General features: G+C 39.5%; 1 protein-coding gene across 1 annotated transcript in view; it reads left to right on the forward strand.

Moving 5' to 3' along the window:
- Positions 1-25,415, forward strand: part of zfhx3b (zinc finger homeobox 3b) — a 496,343-nt gene that overhangs the window by 407,420 nt on the left and 63,508 nt on the right. Inside the window, exon 5 of the mRNA XM_060838007.1 lies at positions 24,510-24,617. Coding sequence (XP_060693990.1) covers positions 24,510-24,617 — 108 coding nt within the window. The remainder of the gene's footprint in view (positions 1-24,509; positions 24,618-25,415) is intronic.

Raw genomic sequence — 25,415 nt, forward strand, 5'->3', positions numbered from 1 at the left:
AGCAAAATAAATATCACGCCCATTAATTTCATGCAATTACTTCATCCAGGTTCACTTTTTCTGCAAGACAATTTGACAAATTGTTTGGATTTTATTACAGCCACCCATTTGATTACGATCCCTTATGTGTGAACTCTTCCATTTGATTTGAGTTTAGATGTACAAAATTGACTCAAAATTCACAGTTCAACCATTGTCAAAGGGATGCTGCAGTTGTGTACAGCTATAAACTTGTCTTTTGTGTTATACATAGCTGGAAGATGAAAAATAAAAATGCTACTCCTACCACAAACTTGGAAGGCAGGCTTTGGTCATGTAGTATTCTAACAAATTCATGTAAAAATCTCAAGGAGGGAGTGAGCTTTTAATGAAAAATTGTGCAGAATTGAAGCTTTTCTGCTGCAAAATAATAGATAATGATAGGTGCATTTGTTCAGAACAGCACGGTTACTTTCCCTAAAAAAACTACTTAAGTGATGTATATATTTAATTGTTCACACAATGGCTACTTCCAGTTGTGTGGTTTAGGCACGCATGCGAATGAATGTCATGAACAGAAAAATTGTAAGAATTGAAGAGCATGCACTTGACATCAGCGACCTCGCTGGGATAGATAAATGCAGCAGACTAAGGACTAAAATTGCAGTCAGTTCAGATTATTTTTTTCCAGGGAAGTCTTTGTTGAATAGAGGAAGCTTGAATTCTTCCTCTGCTGAAACGATTATCAGTAGTGGGGGGTGTGGGGGCTGGTGGCAGTAGAGAAGTGGAGAGAGTGGAAATGCAATTACTCAGATCCTTCCACCCCTCTGAAGCAAGACAGATTTAAACATGCTGGCTTATTACGCCATTCAATTTCCTGTTGGACACTAGGCTTAGCTATTTTACCTTGTTTAAAATGCCTTGTAGATTTTTCGCAGACTATGAAAAACAATTAAAATAAGTTGATATCAATAGGTATTAAATCATATTCCTTTTAAAATATAGTTTGTGTAATATCTAAATTTATACAATAAACAGCAAAACATATAAGGTAGTGCATATTGGTTTACTTTCCTGAAAATAAATAAACTGCTAAAATTCCAAAGCTGCTTCATAAATCTGATACGCCTCCAAATACTGAGTCGTAAAATCTATGGCATGCTTAGTCCTATGTGAATACCTCATGCAAAAAATGAACTGTGGCACTTCGAATGTAAATAATAAATGACAAAAATTTGCACCATGTATTTTATGAACAGCAATGGTTAACCATTCGTGTTTTCCAGATCATAAAGGGGTTCAGATTTGCACTTCCTTCTGACAATTCATGGCCTTTTTTGAATCTCTTCATCACATTTCTTCGACATAGTTATGTGACAGATGTCAAATACATCTGTTTAAACTGATTTTCTTAAAAAGCTTAACATTCACAAATATTTGTAACGGTTTCAATATGCATAGATCTTTTGAAATCTGAAATAACTGTACAGTCTAGCTTCATTGTCAAAAACAGGACATGGTCTTAAATTGCTATGACTGAAGTTTGATCAACTTTCAGCTCCTCTTCCCTATTGATTCACAAAACAAAGACTTTGACCCATGGAATTGTTTTAATTACGTGGTCTTGAAGTCGTAATGACATCAAAGTTGAAGATATCAGGTACACATGATTTGTGTCACACTGTGCATAAAGTATATGCTTGGATGCATGTGTAAAACCAGGCTGAGAAATAGCATGAACAGTCAAATTTTTGTTCATTCTAATTTTGATTTTGTGATCTATCATGAAGCCACAGTAATAATTTTAAGAAATAGAAACTGGTTTATTTTCCATCCAGACCATTGACCCTAATCCACGTTACGAATGACCTATCTCTGTGTTTTTGGAAATCAATTTTTTTTTGCCAGTATGACGATGTGTAATTTTAATACATGAAGAAGAGCCATGTCACCTACTTGTTTTGCTGTTAGTTATGGCTGAGGTTTACAAATGACCTTGGGGTAGCAGCGCTTGGTCTTGCAGAATCATAACAAGGAGGTGTCTGTGCCTTTTCTGCTTGATGAATATTCCTACCACTTCAGGCATGCTGTTATTGTAGGAGATGGAAGCTTTGCAGGAGTGAAGTGCAGAATGCAATTAGCCAGTCTTGTTTTTTGCACTGTGACCCGGAATGTATTCAGCCATTGTACACTGTAAACACATCAGTTAAATGGAACTAGGAAAAGGAGAGAAAGAAATACATGCACACCACATAAAGATCACTGTTTTAGCTCTTTTTTTTAGGTTAAAGTGTGCCTGGTGACAACCAATCACTCAAACAATCATTATTTATTCTATGGTGTTTCCTGTGCATTTTATCAAGTAGTTGAATAAGTTGTATATTCAGCAATACTTTACTCAAATGACAGGTTTAAAAATTAAGAGAAATATGCTTCTGGTTATTTGGTTTGGAACATGAGATACAGCTAGATAATTATTCTTTTCATGAGATCAAGTTAATTTCCTATTTTCCAAAGCAATGAATGTTGCATATAAGGTATTTCAATAGCACATCCATGTTTCTGCTGTGTCCAGGTTATTTTTACTGATTGAAAACATCATGCTTTGATCAATTAAGAAAAACAGAATTGCATCAGTTTTTTTGTGTTTTGTGAAATTGGCTACAATATAAAACACACTGAGGTCAGGTCCTTGCGTGGGAATTACAATGATTAAAGGTAAACTCAGCAAAATGGCTCTGTGAACCTATCATTAAGAAATAGTATAGGGGAGTGGGGGTCTTGGCAAATTAGATTATTTTAAACAACTCCAGTGTTGGTCATGGGATTTGTTTCAGCAATCTGATATGCAGGGAGGGCACAGAGAAATGTGTAGGAACCGAGCCATCTTCTTTGTCAACGTAGATTTTCACACTCTGAATTTGATAGTTAGTGGACATTGACATAGGATCAGTGACTATTGTTTCTAATTTTGTAAATGTGTGCAATCTCATTTCCCCTTCCCACTTTCTGTTTGTTGCTTTTTTTATATTTGGGATTACTAATGCTGGTGCTTGTTTGTTCATCCAGTCAGTTCCTGGCAGTAGAGTGAGAGGGCAGTATAGGAGCTCACTCACATGGTCTACTCAGGCAGCTATGCTTTCAATCCTTTTTGCTCTGCTTTGGGGTCAGGAAGAAATGTACATATCATGTACAATCCCCGGTGGTCTTTTGGTTAGAAAGAAGTATGCATCCGATCTGCAGGGTGGGTGGGAAAAGTGTGTCCAATCCCTCACGATCCCATTCTCATCAATTGAAAGCAGTCTCCTCACTTGTGCATTGACCTCATTATTTGGATTTAAGATTCTGAATGTTGCACCCTCAATATCAAAAGCCTGAATGCATCCAAATGCACAGTATGGGGGGATGGGAAGAGCAGCTTGTTGAAAGTGTTTCTTGGTGCACTGAGGATTCCACATAATAAATTGGCTCCCTTTGTTATTTGTGGCCAATTAATATAGAATGTACATTGAACTGGAAACCTTTCATATGCAGCAGGTCACAGATTTTCAAAATAAATTGCTTATATCCAGATTAGGTTTACATATAACGGGACTAGATATACAGGTTCCCTGGAACAAATTAGGACGGTGAAAATGTGCTTATCTCAGGAATTTCCTTAGATAAGATTTGCATATAAATGGATTAATGTGTATATCCATAGACACATATATAAAAAAACATATAACATCATGAATAAATAATTATTAAAATGACTAAAATTCGAAAGAACGATTTGTAGCATAGTGTAATTTGATTATTAGACTCAATTTTTTAAAAAAGACTACTACTTATTAATTTTGACACAAATTAGCCTGTTTATATCACAGTAGAACCACATTTAATTTTTGGGTTAAAGTATCTTGGAACTGGCCTGAATTTAACATGCAAACCAGCTTAATCTTTTTACATCTAATGCAATTATGAATGAACCGGTCATAAGCACCCTTTAGCTTATAAAAATAACTCTGAACTTTGGGTTATCTTCCTGAATTCTCTTATCTTTGTTACAGCCTTTTCTGCTTCATTCAGTTGTTAACTTCTTTTAGCAAATTGTATGGGATCTGCTTGTTTTTTTTCAATTGTTTTGCTGTTTTATTCAAATGTTTTTCAACTGCTTTATCCTAGATTATTTAACTTAGAAACCCATTTGTGTCCTCATCTCAATTGATGTCACAATCTGTCATATCAGACACTTTTTTTGTCTGTCTGACTGCTTTATTTTTCTCATTCTTCGTGGAAATGCACTTTCTTATACGCAATTTATAATCCTCAAAGAATAATTCACCAAAATTTTGTTAATTGAGAATCTTAAATGAAGGGGCAGGTTCTTCTACTTGTTCACGGGATGTATACTCACTGGCAAGGCCAGCACTTTTGTCTATCCCTAATTGACATTGAGAACGTAGTGGTGATGAGCTACTGCCTTGAGCTACTGTCTGTGGTGTAGTACATCTCAGTTTGGTCAAATAGAGCATTCTGTGATTTTGCATGTATAAAGTGATGAAGAGGGTGCCAGTCAAATGGACTCCTTTATCCTGAATTTTGTGTAGTTTCTTCAGTGTTACTGGAGCTACACTCATTCAGGTAAGTGGGGAGCATTCAATCACACTCCTTACTAATGTCTTGCAGATGATAGAAAAGGTTTCATGAGTCAGAAAGTGAGTCTGGCAAGGTTTCTGGTCAGTGCATATTGATGGTGAGAATTCAATAATGTTCTAGCTGGTTAGGCCTTTTGTTGTTGCACTTTACATTGTGTGTTAGGAATTTTCCTAGCTGCTTATCAGTGCACACCTGAATGTTCTCCAAGTCTACTGCACTGTACCATGGACAGCTTTGTGGCAGCAGATCTGAGGATAACATAGACTTAAAACAGAACCCTGTAGTCAATAAACTTTCAATCAAACAAAAACCTCAATGGGTATGCAAGTAAGAGGGATAAAGAAATGAAGATTGAGATGTGCAGTAAGACACAGATGAACAATTCTTCCCTGGTCAGTTGGTATTTCTTAAATATAAATTAGTGGGGATCCATAAAGTCATTACCAGCCCAGGACAATCTGCTTCTCAGCAGTGTTAGCTGGTCGAGGTAGCAGATCCAGTAAAGTACGTACGGAAGGCTGGTCACACATGGCCGTAGCCTGGTTCTCTCCATTACACTGTGTGACTTTGTTAAGTCAAGGAGAATAATATGTTAAGATTACTCTTCTGAAGAACCTGATGTGGAAAAGCATAAACGAAGTAACTTTTGGTTTTGTAGCCTGTGGATGCAGCCAATTTCTATCATACGTCTCTGATGCTGCCTCAAAGTCAATTTTACAGATTTGAAAAGCATTGAAGCTTTTCAAGTACTAATCTATAGTTTTTTAAGGTTTTTAATCAGGTGCATGTTAATGTATGTTAGGACACAGTGGTATTAGCAAGGCAAATAAACAAACATCGCTTTAAACAATTGAGGAGAAAAAAATCAAATAAAGTCAAGATTTCAATGGTTTGGTATGAGCCAGATTGTGTGTTAAACTTTTATAGACTGGGGGAGTTAAGAAGCATTGCAATTTAAAGGCCATTTTTATGTCGGGAGAAGGGCAATCTTTTTAAAATTCATTTGTGGAATGTGGGCAGTACTAGTCAGGCCAGCATTTCTAGCCCGGACCTAGTTGCCCTTGAGAAGGTGTGATCAGCTGCCTTCTTGAACTGCAGCAGCTCATGTGCTATAGGTAGACCCATAATGTTGTTAGTGAGGAAACTCTAGGGGTTTGACCCAGCGACAGTGAAGGAATGGTGGTATATTTCCAAGTCAGGGTGGTGAGTAGTTTGAAGGGGAAGTTGCAGGTGGTGGTGTTTTTATGTATCTCCTGCCCTTGTCCTGATGGACAGAAGTGCTCAAAGGTTTAGAAAGTGCTGTCGAAGGAGCTTGGATGAAATTCTACAGAGTATCTTGTAGATGGCACAAATTGCTGCTACTGAGTGTCAATGGTGGAGAGAGTGGTTTCTTTTGGATATGGTGCCAATGAGATAAGCTGGTTTCAAGCTTGTTGAATGTTCTTGGAACTGCAACCATCCAGGCAAGTGTGGAGTATTCCATCACATCTCTGATTTGTGCCCTGTAGATGGTGGACAGGCTTTGGGGAGTCAGGAGCTAAGTTTCTCACTGCAAGATTCTTACCCCGTGATGTGCCCCTGTAGCACGGTGTTTATATAGCTACTCCAGTCCAGTTTCTGCTTAATGGTAACCCCGAGGATGTTGATCGTGGAGGATTCAGTAATGCTAACACCATTGAATGTCAAGGGGCAATTGTTTGTTCCTTATTGGAGATGGTCATTGCCTGGATTTCTGTGGCACAAAAATAATGCTATCCCTTAATCGCAATCCTTCCATCTCCATCGTGTCTGCTCCCAGGAGGAGCAATTCCACTCCAGGACACCTCAGATAGCCTCCCATTTCAAGGATTGCAATTTCTCCTCCGATTTGGTCAACAATGTCCTCCAGCGCATCTCCTCCACTTCCTGCACCTCTGCCCTCGAACCCCACCCCTCCAACCACAAGGATAGAACTCCCCGGTGCTCACCTTCCACTCCCCCAAACTCTGGATACAACGTATTATCCTCCGCCATTTCCACCACCTAAAGTCAGACCCCACCACCAGAGCTCTAATTTCCTCCCCACGCCTATCAGCGTTCCGCAGAGACCATTCCCTCCGCGATTCCCTCGTTAGTCTACGCGCACCACCTTCCCTTGCCACCCACATCTCCCCCCTCACCCCTGTCCAAAGCCCCAAAACATCTAGCAGAGATATTCCTGCACATCCAAACACCTCAGCCACTGTGTCTGTAGCTCTTGAAATGGTCCCTTCTACATTGGAGAAACAGGACGCCAACTCACGGAACATCTCTGGGACACAAGCACCAAGCAACCCCACTGCCCTGTGGCCGACCACTTCAACTCCCCCTCCCACTCTGCCTGAGACATGCAGCGTCTGTGGCCTGGGCCTCCTCCACTGCCAAACCCAAGCCACCCAATACCTGGAGGAGGAACGCCTCATCTTCCGCCTTGGGACCCTCCAACCACACAGCATCAAAGTAAGGATACTACCTCACCTGCTGTGCCTTTCCAGTGCCTCACTTTTTGACTTGCAGCTTTCAGCCCAAGCCTTGCTATCTTCCAGGTCTTATAGTGCTTCGGTATCTGAGGGTGTGTAAATCATAGGACAATGAATGTCTCACTTTTATCCTATGATGGAGGGAAGGTTGTTTTTCAAAGTAGCTAACAATGGTTTAGACTGGCACACTCCTGTGAGGGACTAGGGACTCTTGTGGTTCAGTTGTCATGTCCAGGGGCCAGGATTCAAGTCCCACCTACTCTAGCGATGTATAATAACATAATTGAACAGATTGATTAGGAGAATAATCTCTAACAAACTCCTGCCGAGAGACACCACAAACATTTTGCTTTTTTCCAAATATGATTCCAACTAGACAGCTTTTGCTTAGACTCCCTAGTGCCACACTAAGTCAAATGTGGTCTTGATGTCAGGGTAGTCACGTACTCCACCTCATCTCAAGTGACTGGAATAACATGAACTACAATCCCCTTTATTATAGGTATCAGAGGATGAAATTACTGCGATAGAATGCAGACACTGACAAGTTGACACCTTCCTTTTGAGAGAGTGCAGTATTTGGTTGCTGCTGGGAGAAGATCAAAGTACCCAGCTGAAATCATAGAATCCCTACAATGCATATAGAGGCTACTCAGTCATCAAGTCTGTGCCAACCCTCTAAAGACCACCCTGTCCTCACCATAGTTAACCCACCTAGCCTGCGCATCCCTGGACACTACTGGATAATTTAGCATGGCCATTCCATCTAACCTGCACATCCTTGGACTGTGGGAGGAAACTGGTGCACCTGGAAGAAATAGAGAGAATATACAAATTCCACACAGACAGTTGGCCAAGGCTGGAATTGAACCCTGGTCCCGTGAGGCAGCAGTGCTAACCACTGTGCTATTGTGTCACTCCTGCAGCAAATCTATGACAATTGTCTCAAATTTGGCTTGAAGACAAGTTGTCCCAGTAGGAGAGGAATGTGTTACTTCTTGCATCGCTGGTGTATGTTTTCTGGTTAAGGAGGAAGCAGCAGTGTTAACGGCACCTGCTCCACAAGTCTACAGGTTCAACCCTGCCATAACTGGAGGAAGAATAGAATGGAGACGTTTAAAGGCGTAAAAATTACAGTAACTATACTATGCAATTTAAGTTGATTTCCTTTTTGCTGACTACCCTGGAAGAAGTGATAACTCGATGAAATGATTGTTAAAACTCTGATGTCTTCTGCACAGTAAATCACAAGCCACAAGGATTGGTGCTGAGTCCTCTACTTTTTTGTCATTTACATAATTGATTTGGATGCGAGCATAATAGGTTTCAGTTAATAAGTTTGCAAATGACACCAAAATTGGAGGTGAAGTGGACAGCGAAGAGGGTTACCTCAGATTACATCAGGATCTGGACCAGATGGGTCAATGGGCTGAGAAGTGGCACATGGAGTTTAATTCAGATAAATGGGAGGTGCTCATTTTGGGAAAGCAAATCTTAGCAGGACTTATATACTTAATGGTAAGGTCCTAGGGATTGTTGCTGAAATTAGAGACCTTGCAGTGCAGGTTCATAGCTCCTTGAAAGTGGAGTCGCAGGGAGATAGGATAGTGAAGAAGACGTTTGGTATGCTTTCCTTTATTGGTCAGAGTATTGGGTACAGGAGTTGGGAGGTCATGCAACAGCTGTAGGAGACATTGGTTAGGCCACTGTGCAATTCTGGTCTCCTTCCTATCAGAAATGTGTTATGAAACTTGAAAGGGTTCAGAAAAGATTTACAAGGATGTTGCCAGGGTTAGAGGATTTGAGCTATAGGGAGAGGCTGAACAGGCTGGAACTGTTTTCCCTGGAGCATCGGAGGCTAAGGGGTGACCTTATAGAGGTTTACAAAATTGAGAGGCATGGATAAGATAAATAGGCAGTCTTTACCTTGGGGTCGAGGAGTCCAGAACTAGAGGGCATAGGTTTAGGGTGAGAGGGGAAAGATATAACAGAGACCTAAGGGGCAACTTTTTCACTCAGATGGTGGTGCATGTATGGAATGAGCTGCCAGAGGAAATGGTGGACGCTGGTACAATTGCAACATTTAAGAGACATTTGGATGGGTATATGAATAGGAAGGGTTTGGAGGTATATGGGCCGGGTGCTGGCAGGTGGGACTAGATTGGGTTGGGATATCTGGTCCGCATGGACGGGTTGGACCGAAGGGTCTGTTTCCATGTTGTACATCTCTATGACTCTAAAATTGTAATTTTTGTCATAGATTTGTCTTAGAAAATTTACCTGCAGAATGTAGTTCCTTTTTGGGGAAAAAGCATCCAATCAGATAAGACAGTATCTCTGCTCTGGAAACAGTATACTTGGGAGGTGAGGCTGCAACTTCAGGTGCATTTTAGTTTTCTGAAGTGTTGTCTTTTTTTATTTGGTCACCACACGGCAGATACTAATAGAGAGGAGCTTAGGTAAGGTAATTTAACCTTTTTCGGTCTGAAGTACTGTTGATTTATATCTCTTGACTAATGTTTTGATTTGCTTTGGCTGCACAGGGCAGTAACTGTTCTGACGTTCTGCACACCCTTTTAAAGAAGCAATTGGTAAGCTCAGAGTGTGCTCAGGTACAACTCTGAAGAAACCACATCAGGTTCCAGAAGTTTTCCTAACTACCATATATGTTGTGGCCTCAATTTTCCTCATGTTTAGAGTCTGTTTTTAATGAGTAGAAATAATACTTTTGTTCTAAAAACAGTAAAATCTCTCCCACTGATATAATCAGTGGCATAATGTCAGCAACATACTGTTGTCTGCATTACTGAACATTTCTCTGTGTTCAAGAAGAGTCACAGTGATCATAAGTAGGGTTGTTAAATATTGAAACTCTTCAAGCTTTCTTAGAAAATGCAGAGGATTTGCGTAAAATTGTTTCTTGTTTGAATGCTGAGTTATGGGCGGCACGGTGGCACAGTATGGGCGGCACGGTGGCACAGTGGTTAGCACTGCTGCCTCACAGCACCAGAGACCCGGGTTCAATTCCTGACTCAGGCGACTGACTGTGTGGAGTTTGCACGTTCTCCCCGTGTCTGCGTGGGTTTTCTCCGGGTGCTCCGGTTTCCTCCCACAGTCCAAAGATGTGCGGGTCAGGTGAATTGGCCATGCTAAATTGCCCGTAGTGTTAGGTAAGGGGTAAATGTAGGGGTATGGGTGGGTTGCGCTTCGGCGGGTCGGTGTGGACTTGTTGGGCCGAAGGGCCTGTTTCCACACTGTAAGTAATCTAAAGTAAAGTAATCTGACTGTGGATAATTTGGTACCATATTGGTGATAGGTTCTTAATTTCGGTTTCAGTCATGGATTAGACAAACAAATTCAGAAAGATGTCCAAGAATTAAGAGAATTTTTAAAGCAGTGATGAACTAGAAGCTCCCACATTCTTTTTCTCATTAATTATTGCTAAGTCAGAAAAAAATCAGTCTCAAGATTACATGTATGGATAACAGCATTCGCAAAGAGAAATATCCTTACAGGCGTTTCAATTAAAAGTAGACTTAGTAATATACGAGCTGGCTTGTCACTATTGTCCTTGTGTGTCGAATCTGTCTTCACTTTGGCAAGGCTTACACACAGCCGTCATATGTTGTTTAATGAATACTCCAGCATTCTTAATCTTCACCTCATAACAAATTCTCAAGTGCAAACTTCAATTTGTGCCAAACATCGTTGAATAATCAATACAGTAAAAGAGTGAACATTTTAAAGGAGAATGGTAGAATGAGAAATTACAAACACAGCAAGAGCATTAGTTGACTGTGAATGGCAATGCAGGACCGTATAATCAGACCCTTGATTCTATTTGCATTGATGTTGGTTGTATACAATAGGTTACCTTTTGGGAGACTGTACATCAAGAGAATCAGCTGCTTAGATTAGTATGAAACATTCCATTTTCTTATGATTTATAAGCTCACAAATCACATACATTGACTTCTACATTTGACTTTTTTATCTGCATTCCTGTGTAGAAAGACTCGAGATGACCGTATTTATTGTAAAACTTTTGGAGAAAAATTTAGCTTTTCCCATTTTCCCTGTCCGAGTTTACTCCCTATTTCTCTTAAAGACACTAGTTTGGATTTCAGGCTCATGTATGGCCATACATGATGTGAAAGTGTTGGTGAATTCTAACCACAGCAGAAATAAAAATTGAACCAGGGAGGTCACAACTCATAAGAATGATAATCCTTGCCATTTTGTTTCTTTTCCTAGTTTGTGGGTACTGTAGCGACTGGTAAATTGTCAAATACTGCCTTGGTTAACTTCAGCTGATTTGACAAAGGACAAAAACATTAATCCACAAACTTTACCATCTCAGTATCTGAGTGGTGCACAAGTACATTCTTGGCCATTACAGGAGCCAAGAGGTTTCCTTTCTTTAAATAAAGCTTTGATTTATTTTAATCCCACAGGCATGTTCTGGTGAAATGGCAAATACCCATGGTTGTTATGGTGTTTGATAATTTAGACTGTTATTCTAAACCAGACACACTCATTTCCTTCACATTATTCCAAAATAAAACAAAGAAAAGGTCTGAAGAAATGTTGCTCTTTGTGACAATGAAATGGTCAGTCATTTTGTGATGTATATACTTCGCCATGCTTTGAATGTCTTTGCATTAACTGAATGCAATACAGGCCAATAAAACTGATATCATGGTTAAAAATATAAAATAATGGTCTAGAATATGCTGGGAAAATAAGAACAAGTTCAGAGCACACTCAGTTATTAGTATGTAAATTGTCCAATAATTTATGATGATAAAGAGATCTGCCATGAGCTGAGAATTGCCATAAATTGCTGGACGATTTGCACCACTTCACCATCAGCCTCACAAAACAAGAACTCACCCTGAATCTTCCCATAAGTTTCAAAAATATGCTGTATTTGCATTATTAAAGCAAATTAAATTTGCTACAGAACGATAGGTGAATCTTTTAATCCAGCTTTTCTTATTTCCCTCTATATTTCTGTCTTTGTATCTAGTACGACTCTAATTCACTCAATTACCTTCTCTGTCATTCCTGTTTCCTTCTCATTAGTTAAGGAGATAGACTGTTGGTCCCTTCATTCACCAAGGTCACAGCCACTCTTTGACCTATCTGCGCCATTATCAGCTTGCACTTTCAGCAATCTGCAACGCAAAAGTTTTCTTTGAGCTGGCCAGTGAGGAAAACCAACGAAAACAGGTTACACCGTGAGATGCTATGCTCCAGTAAATTCTGGGCGATTCTTGCATTGGTGATGAAGGTTCATTGTTTCTGTTTAGAATGTAATCGCGAAAATAGAAGTGTCTAGGACGGCTTGTCCTTTTTGCTTATTGTTTATCGAGTGAATGCTTTGCAATTAAAATCTGTTTGTGGTGGAGTACATCTACAGGGGATGAGCTATTAACAAAGGGATCTGACAGTTTCAGGTTGGTGATTTTTATTCCAAATGAAAAATCAATATGTTTTTCTGGGTTATACATATTCAGAATGGACTGATATTTCCATCATAATGGAAAATAGGTGTCCTGTTACTCCCTCCCTTGCCATCTCTGTGCCATTGCATTTTCCAATCCACTGGTAAATATTTCAACCTGATTTGATTGCATTTCATGACAGCATTAATGTCCTCAGCCTAACCACACTTCAAGTAACTAAACAATGTCAGCTGTGGGCTAGTGTTTTACACATATTGTGTAGAAAATAGCCTGCGGAAGAGATATGAATAACTGTCTTTCAGCCCGGGACCAAATGAACTTTCAGATTGTATGTGGTGTATCTGTATGGCTGTATCTCCAAGGCTGTAAAGGTGCACACTGGCCATTGAACATATTGTTAAATGGAATTTTTAAAAATGTTTTGAAATCCATGCAGCCATAGATTTTCTGCAATAGGTTGCAATTTATCCTCAAATCTTGATATAAGAACTGAAAACACTGAAAAGAAACCGAGTTGCCTTCACAGTATCTGTGGGGAAAGAAGCAGGTTTATGTTTCAGGTTGATGACCTTTCATCAGAACTCAGAGAAAATTAAAAATGTAATAGGATTTAGGCAAATGAAGCTCTGTGGGAAAAGAGAGCAAAATGGAAGGTCTCTGATAGGATGGAGGGTAAGGCAGAACAGATCAAATGAAAACCAAAGTGTTCATGGTGCAGGGCCAAAGGCACAACTGTAGATGTAAAAGGTATATCTAGAGGAGATGGTAAATAGCATAATATAAGCAACTGCTGCCCGAAAGCAAATTGCAGGGAATATAAAATAATTGCAAGAGAGATTTACCAAAACCACCAAAGGACAAGAAACAAAATGGGGGCAGGGGTTACAATCAAATATTTTTCATCGCAGTGTTGAACGTAGAAGCTGGACAATATCTAATGTAAAGATGATACATTTATCCTTGAATTTATATTGAGCTTCATTAGAATGCGTGGGAAATCATGTCTCACAAACTTGATTGAGTTTTTCTGAAGAAGTAACAAAGAGGATTGATGAGGGCAGAGCGGTGGATGTGATCTGTATGGACTTCAGTAAGGCGTTCGACAAGGTTCCCCATTGGAGATTGGTTAGCAAGGTTAGATCTCATGGAAAACAGGGAGAACTAGTTACTTGATTACAGAACTGGCTCAAAGGTGGAAGACGGAGGGTTGTTTTTCAGACTGGAGGCCTATGACCAGTGAAGTGCCACAAGGATCGGTGATGTGTCCACTACTTTTTGTCATTTATATAAATGATTTGGATATGAGTATAATAGGCATAGTTAGTAAGTTTGCAGATGGCACCAAAATTGGAGGTGCAGTGGACAGCAAAAGAGGGTACCTCAGTTTACAACGGGATGTTGAACAGATGGGCCAATGGGCAGATGGAGGTTAAGTTAGATAAATGCGAGGTGTTGCATATTGGCAAAGCAAATCTTAGCAGTACTTATACACTTAAGGTCCTAAGGAGTGTTGCTGAACAAAGAGACCTTGGAGTGCAAGTTCATAGCTTCTTGAAAGTGGAGTCGCAGGTAGATAGGATAATGAAGATGTTTGATATGCTTTCCTTTATTGGTCAGAGTATTGAGTACAGGAGTTGGGAGGTCATGTTGTGGCTGAACAGGACATTGGTTAGGCCACTTTTGGAATATTGCATGCAGTTCTGGTCTCTTTCCTATCGGAAGGATGTTGTGAAACTTGAAAGGGTTCAGAAAAGATTTACAAGGATGTTGCCAGGGTTGGAAGATCTGAGCTATAGGAATAGGTTGACCAGGCTGGGGCTGTTCTCCCTGGAGCTTTGGAGGCTGAGGGATGACCTTATAGAGATTTATAAAATCGTGAGGGGCATGGATAGGATAAATAGACAAAGCCTTTCCCTGGGTTGGGAGAGTCCAGAACTAGAGGGCATAGGTTTAGGGTGAGAGGGGAAAGATATAAAAGAGACCTAAGGGGCAACCTTTTCACATAGAGGGTGGTGCATGTGTGGAATGGGCTGCCAGAAGAAGTGGTGGAAGCCAGTACAATTGCAACACTTAAGAGGCAACTGGATGAGTGTATGAATAGGAAGGGTTTGGAGGGATATGGACTGGGAGCTGGCAGGTGGGACTAGATTGGGTTGGGATAGCTGATTGGCATGGACGGGTTGGACCAAAGGGTCTGTTTCCATGTTGTACATCTCTGTGATTCTGTGAGCATGACGGTCAGAATGGGAGCAAGGTGGGGAATTAGAGAGACAGCCAGCTTTGATACCTGGAATGTGCCTTGATGTATTAAAAATGTAAACCTTCACAAAATTTCCTCAAAATAATCCCAGCATCCCTTGCACAGTTTAAATTTCAGCCTCCACATCATCATCTTCCCCAAAGACCTCTTGCATGGCATGGAAATGACTGCCACAGTCTTATTTTTTCTTGAGTGTCCTCTTGTTGTGCCACCTATATTCTCCATCTTGAGCATCACATACTCAGAATCTTCTGGAGAAGGCCAGCCAAGTGATGATACTTATACTCTCCTGCAATACTCACACAGAGGCCTGTATGAGGAGTCAAAGTGGCTGATCTTTACATTTTCTTTCTCTCCATGCTAGACGCAACACTGTTGCCTGTCTGTTATGTCCACACATTTAAAATTTACTCTTGAGACTATTTCATTTTTTTCTTCAATCCTGCTTTGAAGTTTTAATTCATTTGGTTGATTTTTGTTTCTTCTCGTGTCCAGTAGACATTCCACATGGATGAAAAAGTCCTGTAGAACAAAGGAAATTTGATACCATTCTCCTTTTTTTCAAATTGGTGTGTGTTTCTGTCCTGTCTGCAGATTGGCTAGATTTGCGAGTGGAGAGATATAAATCAAAAGTGCCGGATGTCTGAAACATTTGGGAAGGCAGGAGTATCTAAAGAGAAAAGACTAGTTCATCTACTTGCATCTCATTTCCAGCATCTTCTGTTTTTATTTCTCATTCACATGTACTTGCTGGAAAATGACTCATTTAGCTTGATCTCACAATTTCTGAATTGTCGTCAACAAGCTCATTCCTTTCTGGAATTCACTGGCAGACCCATATTACTCACTAAGTTATGAGCCAAAGTTCATAACCAGTGCAACATGAATTCAACCAAAGTTGACAGCATCACAAATTAATTAAATACCTTGATATTAAAAAGAAGCCAATTTATGTGATACTCATGAAGGTTACTTCTCATCAAATTATTTGGTTTGAGTGTTTTGACAGAAGTTCATTTAGTGTGCTTACACTCAAATATCTTGTTTTAGTTCTTTGAGACTTTCCAAAATGTCTGATTAACTCAGCTGTAAATGATCTGACTAAGAAAAACAGTAAAGCAGTGCAAATAAAAAAAGTACTCTTGTGAATTAATGGTAGGAGGCTTATACCACATTGTAATTAAAGTAGGTTACTTCGAAGTATTGGTGTAAAAGGCGACATCTGTCAACATTTGAGCATTTTCATCTGTGATCTGATGCTCCACTTTGAACAAATGTCTCAAAGAAATAATCACCAATTTCCAGTCACTTCAGTTTTCTGCTTTTCTCTCTTTCACATCTTTCACTCAAATTCCCACCCCCATCCTCACCCCGACCCCTAATCAATGATTTGTTGCAATGAAAACAATTAAAATCTTCCTACTCACATTTCAGTATGTGACATGTAAGGGTGACCAAAGGTACAAAAGAAAGATATTGGGCAAGGTTCAACAGAGGGCAACATTGCAAGACATTTAAAATCCACACACTTGCTCAGAGTTAAGATCAGACCAACATATAAATAGACTTTGATGTTACCTTTTGGATTCCTTTCAACAATTCAGTTTGTGATTTTATAAAAATATTTTCAAAAGATCTTGTGCAGAGGAATCTTGGAGCTGTGGAAAGTTACCATTCCTATCCTGGGCACACGTTGGCAGCATCAAGCATTCCTAGATCTGCTCTAACAGAGTCAGATGAAGACTTAACCTCCTGCTCCTACGTGTATGTTTCATTCCCAACCACAAAAGAGGACACTGTGCTATTCCACTGTGACATTTATTCCGCATTCCACCACATTTATGACCCTCCCCAATGAATTCGCTATTTCACACAGTATTGGAGTAGTCTTGTCCTTGGGCAAACTCAAAACTAAAATCAAGGCTTTCCGAATCCATTTCCTTCCTGTTCACCTAAGCGTGTATGAACCCAGACTGTGGAGGTGAAGTACGAATATCTTGCCAGCGACAGCATCACAAAGACTTTTGAACTTGATATCTGAAAACTGGCCATTTTTCGTAATTTTTTAAGGAATGCTGCTTATGACAACACTTAAGTTGCAATTATACAGCAAGTTTAGCATCAGTGTGAGCTTGTTATGGGTTCCTATCAGTGGAAATGTTGCACTCCATCATGCATACAAAAGCCTTGAAACTAACCAGACGATTAACTCATGCTGTTTGACTTTGAACTTAGTGCAATATAATTAGGACCAGAAATCAACCGATTATGGTTATCCTGTTGAATTTTAGCTTTTCAACCCTTATTTATAGGCCACTACTAATTCATACTTATCAAATTAGATATACAAAGGCAGGAGGAGATCTCTCGTCCTCTTGAGTCTGCCCCACCATTCTAGATCATCACTGATCACTTACCTCAATCTCATACTCACACATTATTTTCATATCCCTTAATGTAACTGGAAATGAGAAATCTATCAATGTCTGTCTTGAACTTAATGACTGATGGTTCTCAGCTTTCTAGGCTAGAGAAATTTAAAGATTCATCACCCTCTGAGTGAAAAATTCCTCTTCATCTTGGTTCTAGATGGCTCCCTTTTTAATCTGATACTGTGCCCTCTGGTTCTATACCCCATAGCCAGGAGAAATATTCTGCATTTATTCTGTCTATCCCTTGAAGAAATTTTTAAGTTTTCATGAAACTGGCTTCCATTCTTCTAAACTTCAGAGAATACAGGACAAGTCTTCTTAATTCCTCCTCATAAAATAGTCCGACCATCCTAGTAATCTGACTGGTCCACTGCACTTCCTGTACAGCAAGTATATCCTTCCTTAGACCAGGGCACCAAGACACACACTATAGACCAGCTGTGGTCTCACTAGTATCTGTACAATTGAAACAAAATCGTTTGCTCTTGTATGCAAATCCATTTAGGATAAAGCTAGCACACTATTTGCCTTCTAAATCGTTTGCCGTGCCTGAATGCTAGCTTTGAGTAACTTGTGAACAAGAACATGTATGTTCTTTTGAACATCAGCAATCCAATCTCTCAACATATAACAAATACTCTGTCCCTATATTTCTTCTACCACAATGTATATCCACCAATTTATTAACATCACCTGTATGCTGTTGTTCACTCACTCAGCCTGAATAAATTCCCTTGAAGCTTCTTTGCATCCTCCTCACAACTCACATTTGTGTTATCTGGCAACTTGTAAGTCATTGATGTATGTATTGTGAACAGCTAGGGACCAAAGACGGAGCTTTGTGATACGCCACTATTCAATGCGTGCCAATTTGAGAATGAACCATTTATTCCTACTCTCTATCTGTTAACCAATCCTCATTCCATGTTCGTATATCAAGCCCAATCCCATGTACTTTAATGGTGCTTACTAAGCTCCTGAGTGGGACTTCATTGAAAGCCCTCTGAAAATCTAAATACACCACCTCCATTTGTTTCCCTGTTATGTCTCTGAAACCTCCATCAGACATGGTTTCTCCTTCATATCTCCATATTGGCTCTGTCAAATCAAGCTAACAGGTCTGCAGTTCCCTATTCTCTTTCACCATCCTCTCTTAAACAGTGGGGTTAGATTTGCAATCTTTCAATCTGTAGACACCAATGCAAATTGATAGAATTTTGAAAGGTGATCATCAATACATCCACTATCTCCATAGCCATCTCTTTCAATACTTGAGGGTCATCAGATTAGATTTGTCAGCTCTAATTTCCATTAATTTCTCTAATTTTTTTCACTAATACTACTTTCTTTCAGTTCCACACTTTTACTAGACCCCTGAATCTTAATTATTTCAGGGAGACTTCTTGTGTCTATTTCTGTGATTGTAGGCACAAGGTATTTATTTTGCTTCTTTGCCATTTCTCTATTTCCTTCTATTAAATTTTCTGTCTGTGCTTGAATTGGACACATGTTTGTCTTTACTAATTTTCCCCATTTTAATTACTACAGAAAGATTTACAGTCTGTTTTATGCTTCTTGCTACTTTATGTGCATATTCTAATCCGTCTTATTTCATAACATTTCTTAGCCCTCCTATTCTGAATTCTAAAAGCTTCCCAATCCATTTTTGTCTTAAAGGAGTGTATGTTTTTGAAAACTAAGCATTAATTCTTTAAAAACTAGCCATTGCCTCTCCACAACCATACATTTTAATACAATTTTCCAATTCACCGCAGCCCTTCCTCCAGATAACATCATACTTGCTGTTATTTAGGTTTAAACCCAAGTTTCAGATTGAACTACATCTTTTTCAAACTTCATAGAATCATAGAATAGAATCCATTCCGTGAGGAAGCAGGTCATTTGGCCCATTGAGTTCACATGGACCTTCCAAAGAGCATCCCACACAGGTCCACCTCCCTACCCTATCTCTGTAACCCTACATTTCCCATGGTTAATCCACCTAGTCTGCACATTTCTTTGGAATGTGGGAGGAAACCGGAGCACCTGGAGGAAACCCACACAGACACGGGGAGAATGTGCAAATTCCATACAAACAACCACCCAAGGCTGGGATCAAACTGGTGTTGTGACACAGCAGGGCTAATCATTGAGCCATTGTGTTGCCGCTTTTCTAGTACGAAAGAAATGGAAAACTTCATGGAAAATTCTATCATACTATGGTCATTATTCCCTCAAAGTTCTTTTACAACAAAGTTATTAATTATCTCATTCTTGTTGCATAATAATAGATCCTAGAACCATACCAAATGTTAAAGTATTAAACCCCAATTTACCCAACATTTGCTACAGGTCCAGGATTAGTGGGGCTTGATTTGTGGTGTACTATCCCAGTGGATCGAAGCAGGCCAAAGGATTGTTGTATGCCAATGGTTTATATCTGTTTATTTGTTGTTACAGTCTAATAACTTGTAGCAAATAATAATTCTTGGTAAGTGCAGAAACCTGGTTTATGCTTTCTATAAACCTTATTAAAAGTTATTACAGATAATAAACCATTGGCATATAACAACACTTAACAAAAATTCTCATCCTCTTATAAAGTCCCCTTTTGCACACAAATACACACAGACAATAAAAGAGGATAAATAGATTATTGATACAGGAAGAAAAGCTGGAAAGTCAATTCATTGGTCTTTGCTTCCTGATTTAAAGTCAACTGCTGACAACAGGCCCCAAAGATTCCCAAAAATGCATAACCCTCCTTTATGCACCATTTTCAAGCCATGTGCTCATTTCCTCAATATTCCTATTTCTAGTCTCTAGGTTTTGTACTTGGAGTGATCTGAAGCTTAATGTTTTTGAGGTCATACTTTACAATATCTTGCCTAGCAGCATACATTCTACTTTCAGGACTCCATCCCTCTTCCATTTGTGTCATTCAAGCTCCTTCCAACCTCTGGCTCTTCACCTTCCCTAACAGAATGTCCTGCAGCGACTCTGACATCCTTGAATTGCCCTCACCTGTATCCAAAATGCTGTGCCAGTTAGTGAATGAGATAGACTAAGGGGACTCCACTGCCAGACTGCTTAGGGATTACCCATTTCCGCTCTACCTGCCGAGTCTTAATCTGCAGTGTGACTACTTTGTCAAATGGACTACCCATGTCACACAATGATAGCATTTTTACAGCACAGGAAGAGGCCTTTTGATTCATCATATCCATGCCGGTGATCAAACATCCATTTATTCAAACCCCATTTTCCAGCCGTTGGACCATAACCTTCAAGTGTTCATCGAAATAGTTGTTAAATGTTTTAAAGGTGTGATGATGCTACCCCTTTAATAGTGTTGTGTTGTCCTTGGCTTTTTTCAAGAGGGAATCATAAAGGCAGCGATTCCAATGTGTCTGGAAATATTTACTTGAAAGGGCTTTTAAGGTTTTTTTAGAAAACACTTGTACAGTGAAATGGGAGTGGCCAGTTCTCCTGGTTCAGTGTTTTTCTGGTTTAGTTTTTGCTGGAGACCCAAAGAAACATCTCTTTTCTGTATCTTCTCCAGTGAATCACGCCTTTCCTTCAGTGTAGAAATCAGAACTGCCTGCACTACTTCAGTTGTGGCCAGACTTATACTATATACAGAGCTGTATCATCACCTCCTTGCTGTTCATGCAATGCCTTGACTAATAAAGACAAACGCCCTGTATTCCTTCTTAATCACCTGATCTACTTGATCTGCTGCCTTCAAGAATCCATGGACTTGCACATTAAGATCCCTGTGATCCTCTGTACCTCCTAAGGTCCTACCATTAATGTGTGCTCCATTGCCTTGCTAGTTATCCGAAAATAGATCACCTCACACTTTTTCACTGTTCAATCTGACTAGTCCATCTATATCACGCTGTTGGCTTCGCTTTTCTTCACACTATTTACAACACCACTAATTTTGTTGTAGTTGTGAACTTACTGATCATGCCTCCTACATGTAATTCTCAGCTTTGCAGATATACTACTGTGACTCCAGGTATCACTATATATTGTGGTGAAATTAGATATTATTCCATTTTGATTTGTCTTGCACTCCAGCTGAGATGATGGTTAACTGATCTGTTAACAGGTATTTCGCAATGATGAAATTAACATACCTTGTATGGGAGCAGGTTGTGGTGACCTTTGGTCCAGTTTCCCTTCCCACCTTATCCAGAAACATGTCATTTTGCTCAACATCGCCCTCTTGCTGTCCTCCTGAGATTGGGTAACGTGAATCCTGCAAGCTGCCAGCTCATGGCACACTGCTTTGGAACTCCAAAGTCAAAGCACACTGCTTTTATCACAATGGAAACTCAAACAATTGGGAGTGCATTACTTGTACAAAAGCGACATCTGTTGCAAATAGGCACAGTGGTTGAACTCACCCTTTTGCTAAAGGCAGCCATAAAATAGATTGCAAATGCATGGAGGAGCTGTGTGCCAGATATTGCCATTTTATGAAGAAACAGGTAATGTCATAATGATAGATTTAATTTTGGACCTCAATTCAAACCTTTTCAAACATATCTGATTTTTAGATGAAATTAGCTCACATCTAATTCCAGTGGTTTATCTCTGACTCCAATGAGCTTCTCAGAAAAGTTAGTGTGAATTTGTACAAGCTCCTCATACTTGCAGTACAATTTAGAGAGAATATCCTGCTGAATCAATAATGGATACTCTTACTTCCCCCTAATACCAGTAATATATTGCTTCATAAAATGCCGCCCCCTATACTTCACCCCATGTGTGGTACTTCTCAGGCCACTGAGCCCCCCGTGTGTAATGTAATGCTAGCCTTGCTCTGAACACCCAATAGCACGTACATAAAACTGATGGAAGAGGCAATCAAATGCTGCAGTGTGAAATACCAGTAGAGAGAGAAATATAAAAGTGTTTTAATTGAAACAGTGTTGGGTCATCTGCAGTCTCTGTATGGTTCCTCCAGTGAACCAATCTGATAATGTTTATACAGGTTAGATCATCTATACTGGGGGCTGCTGCAGCTGCTAGGTTCTTCAGAACTAATACCAAGAAACCTCAAGAATACTTACTTTCTTTTCTCACTGAACAGCTGGAGAACTTAATGAGCAAAAATCTCAATCAGCTAACCTGACCTGACCTGACCTGACTTTGCATATTGTCCTTAATAAGGACTTACATTAAAGCATTGAAGAAACTGTTCATTCTTTGGGAAGTGGAGGATTGTCATTGTTCTGGGGCCCCCAGTCACTGCTGTTTGTGATTAAGTTGATGTGTAAAGTTTTGCTGTTTGCTGGATTCGGCTCCTTCACAGCATTGGCACAAAGTGCTCATTCACATTTAGATTAGTCTAACAGCTCCAGGGGTCAGTCTAAGGTCAGACTTAGTAATGATGTAAGGAGAGGCATGTCTGGGATTCTTATTTTGAACTGAAACACATACCAGGAACTATTGAGAAAGATGCATCCAGCAAAAAAAAAGTCTCAGAGCTTTGAGGTACATTCCTTCTGCTGGATACCTTAAAAGCCTATATTTGCTCTTTTGAAAGTAACTTTCTCTTTCATGCTTGGCCTCTATGGGCATATGTACTAGGCCTCAATCCTTCAGATTACAGTTTTGAGATACTGTATTATTAGGAGAAAGTTGTTCAGGCTGCAGAATACATGCAATCAGAGAACACAGTGCTTGCAAAAGCTGTAGATGTGCTGCAGCAGTCGGGAGATGTGTGGAGAGGGAGGTGCACAAGATCAAAAAAAAATCCAGAGTATGCATGAAAGAATCACAGCATGGGAGCCAGCTCTCATTGTCTGTGAGCGCACTCCTGCCAGTCGCGCATGTCGTTTCTCATTTTATTACAATAAAAAGGCGCAAGGAGTGTCACTTCGATAACCACAAAGCTTTTCTTTTGCAAAAAGCAGGTTACACTTACTTGCAAGATACAATTGTGAAGCGGTTAAAATCCACAAGTAGGGAAAAGCTTTTTTTTTAAATAAGCAGTTAATATTTTGTTTCTCTTTGCACAGCGAGCTTGGCGACTGTGGTTAGAGTGTAATGTAATCGGACTGAGTGAAGGGGACAATAATATCCCATTTGGGGCTGTTGTGCAGATATTTTACAGGCCTAAGCTAAAGATGAAATGTGGATGCCAAACTGATCTTTGACCTTCCTGAGTTACTTCATACAGTATTAGCTTTTGATGATATTGGTATGTGAGGTACCTTAGCTTTCTCTCCAAATCTGATTTATTTTTTGCTTCCTTTGATCTTTTAAAATAAAACTTGAGTTTTCAAAATTGGCTTAAGGTAGAATGTTACCTCAGTAAGGAGTCTTATTAAAAATCAATGTAGCACAGCAGGACAAGTGGTGGTAAAATATCTTTTATATGATGGATCTCATCATGAGGTGAATGTTCAAGTCATCACAGGGACGGCCTATTGGAATCCTGCACTTAACCTCAGATATTAATTTGATGAATTAATGTGGTCCAAAACGTGCATGCAGAAAGGATTATAAGATCTTCCTTTTAAAGCATTTCATTTTTTTTTGTGTCAAACCTGGTATCCAGACATCACGGTGAGTTATATTATTACCATGTGCACAGGTTGGGGGAAGGGTAGTGGTGTTCTGGGGAAACAGGTTGACTTTGAAAGTCTGCTTGCTTAGGGTGACACCTATAGGTTAGATGTGGAAATGAGTAGGTCAGTCAAACAACAATTGGAGATATTTTTAATCCACCTGTTCAGATGCAGTATGGTATATATCTGTGGCAGGCAAGACTTTCCTGGACCTTCTGGGCTAGAGGTAGGAATGTTACCTTTGTGCTAAAAAAGCTGTTAAACAACAATTGTTTACTGGTATAGCATGTTTCTTGTTCCAGTCTTAAAATTAATTTGGACATATTTCATACTCTCCCTTTTCCTTAAAGTATTCTGTAACTTTCTATGGTAAGTTAAAGTCAACCATTCCACTGTGTCATGCATAAAGTGTCAGTGATGATGGATATATTTTGATCCAAGTTGACTGATTCAGGTGCAAAAGCAGGTTAGACACGGTAGAACCATCTCAGGCACTATTGCAGCATTTTAGAATAGAACCCAATATAGCCTATGTGAGACATTTCCATTCTGCGCAGATTTAGGTACTGTCTCGTTCAGGTTGAATTATGAACCACTTTCAACTTGGAAGAAGCACACTTAAAATCATTTTTCTCATTCTCCAGAAGAAAGCAATGAAGATGTGGAGGGTGCTAATGAGTCCGTGCAGGAAGCAGAAGATTCTACCAAAGACAAAGACAGTGTGGGCGAGAAGGAACCCATCAAAGAAACAGGTAGGACATTATATGCTATTTCAATCTAAATGTATCCATCCCTTATCCTGGGAAGGATTATCGAGAACTTTTATCAGAAGTGGTTCGGTGTCTCCAAATTGTATCTGCATGCCACTGAATACAGATATGTGACCATCTAAAAACTCTCCTGACAGCATATAAAATGTATCATTTTTAATTTTGTTTCTTCAATATTTAACAGTTCCTTACACAGTAGAAAGTATTTCAAAAGAAAGTCAAAATAAACTATAAATCACAAAAAGGTGGCATGCAAGTTCAGGAGGAATTAGGAAGTCAAATAGAATGTTGGCTTTTATTTGAAAAGCAATAGAGTATAAAAAGTAGTGAAGTCCTACTAAAACTATAGAAAACATTAGTTAGACCACACTTCGAATGCTGTGAGCAATTTTGGTTCCCTTATCTAAGGAAAGAGAAATTGGCTTTGGAGATAGTTCAAAGAAGGTTCACAAGATTGATCCCAGGGATTGTTTTATGCAAAGAGGTTGAGTAGATTGGACTTGGTCTCATTTGGAGTTTAGAAAAATGAGAGGCAACTTCATTGAAACGTAGACAATTCTTAGGGCTTAATAGGGTAGATATGGGAAACAATTTTTCCCACTTCTGGGAAAGTGTAGGATGAAAACATAATCTCAGAATAAGGGATTCCCCATTGAAGGCAAAGTTGAGGAAAAATCTTTTCAGATTTTCAGAAAATATGGGAAATTCTTTACCTTGACAGAGGACTATCAAGGCTGGGTCATTAAGTATATTAAAGACTGAAATAGATGGATTTTTCAT

This window comes from Hemiscyllium ocellatum, chromosome 17, assembly GCF_020745735.1.
Source record: "Hemiscyllium ocellatum isolate sHemOce1 chromosome 17, sHemOce1.pat.X.cur, whole genome shotgun sequence".
Classification (NCBI taxonomy): domain Eukaryota; kingdom Metazoa; phylum Chordata; class Chondrichthyes; order Orectolobiformes; family Hemiscylliidae; genus Hemiscyllium; species Hemiscyllium ocellatum.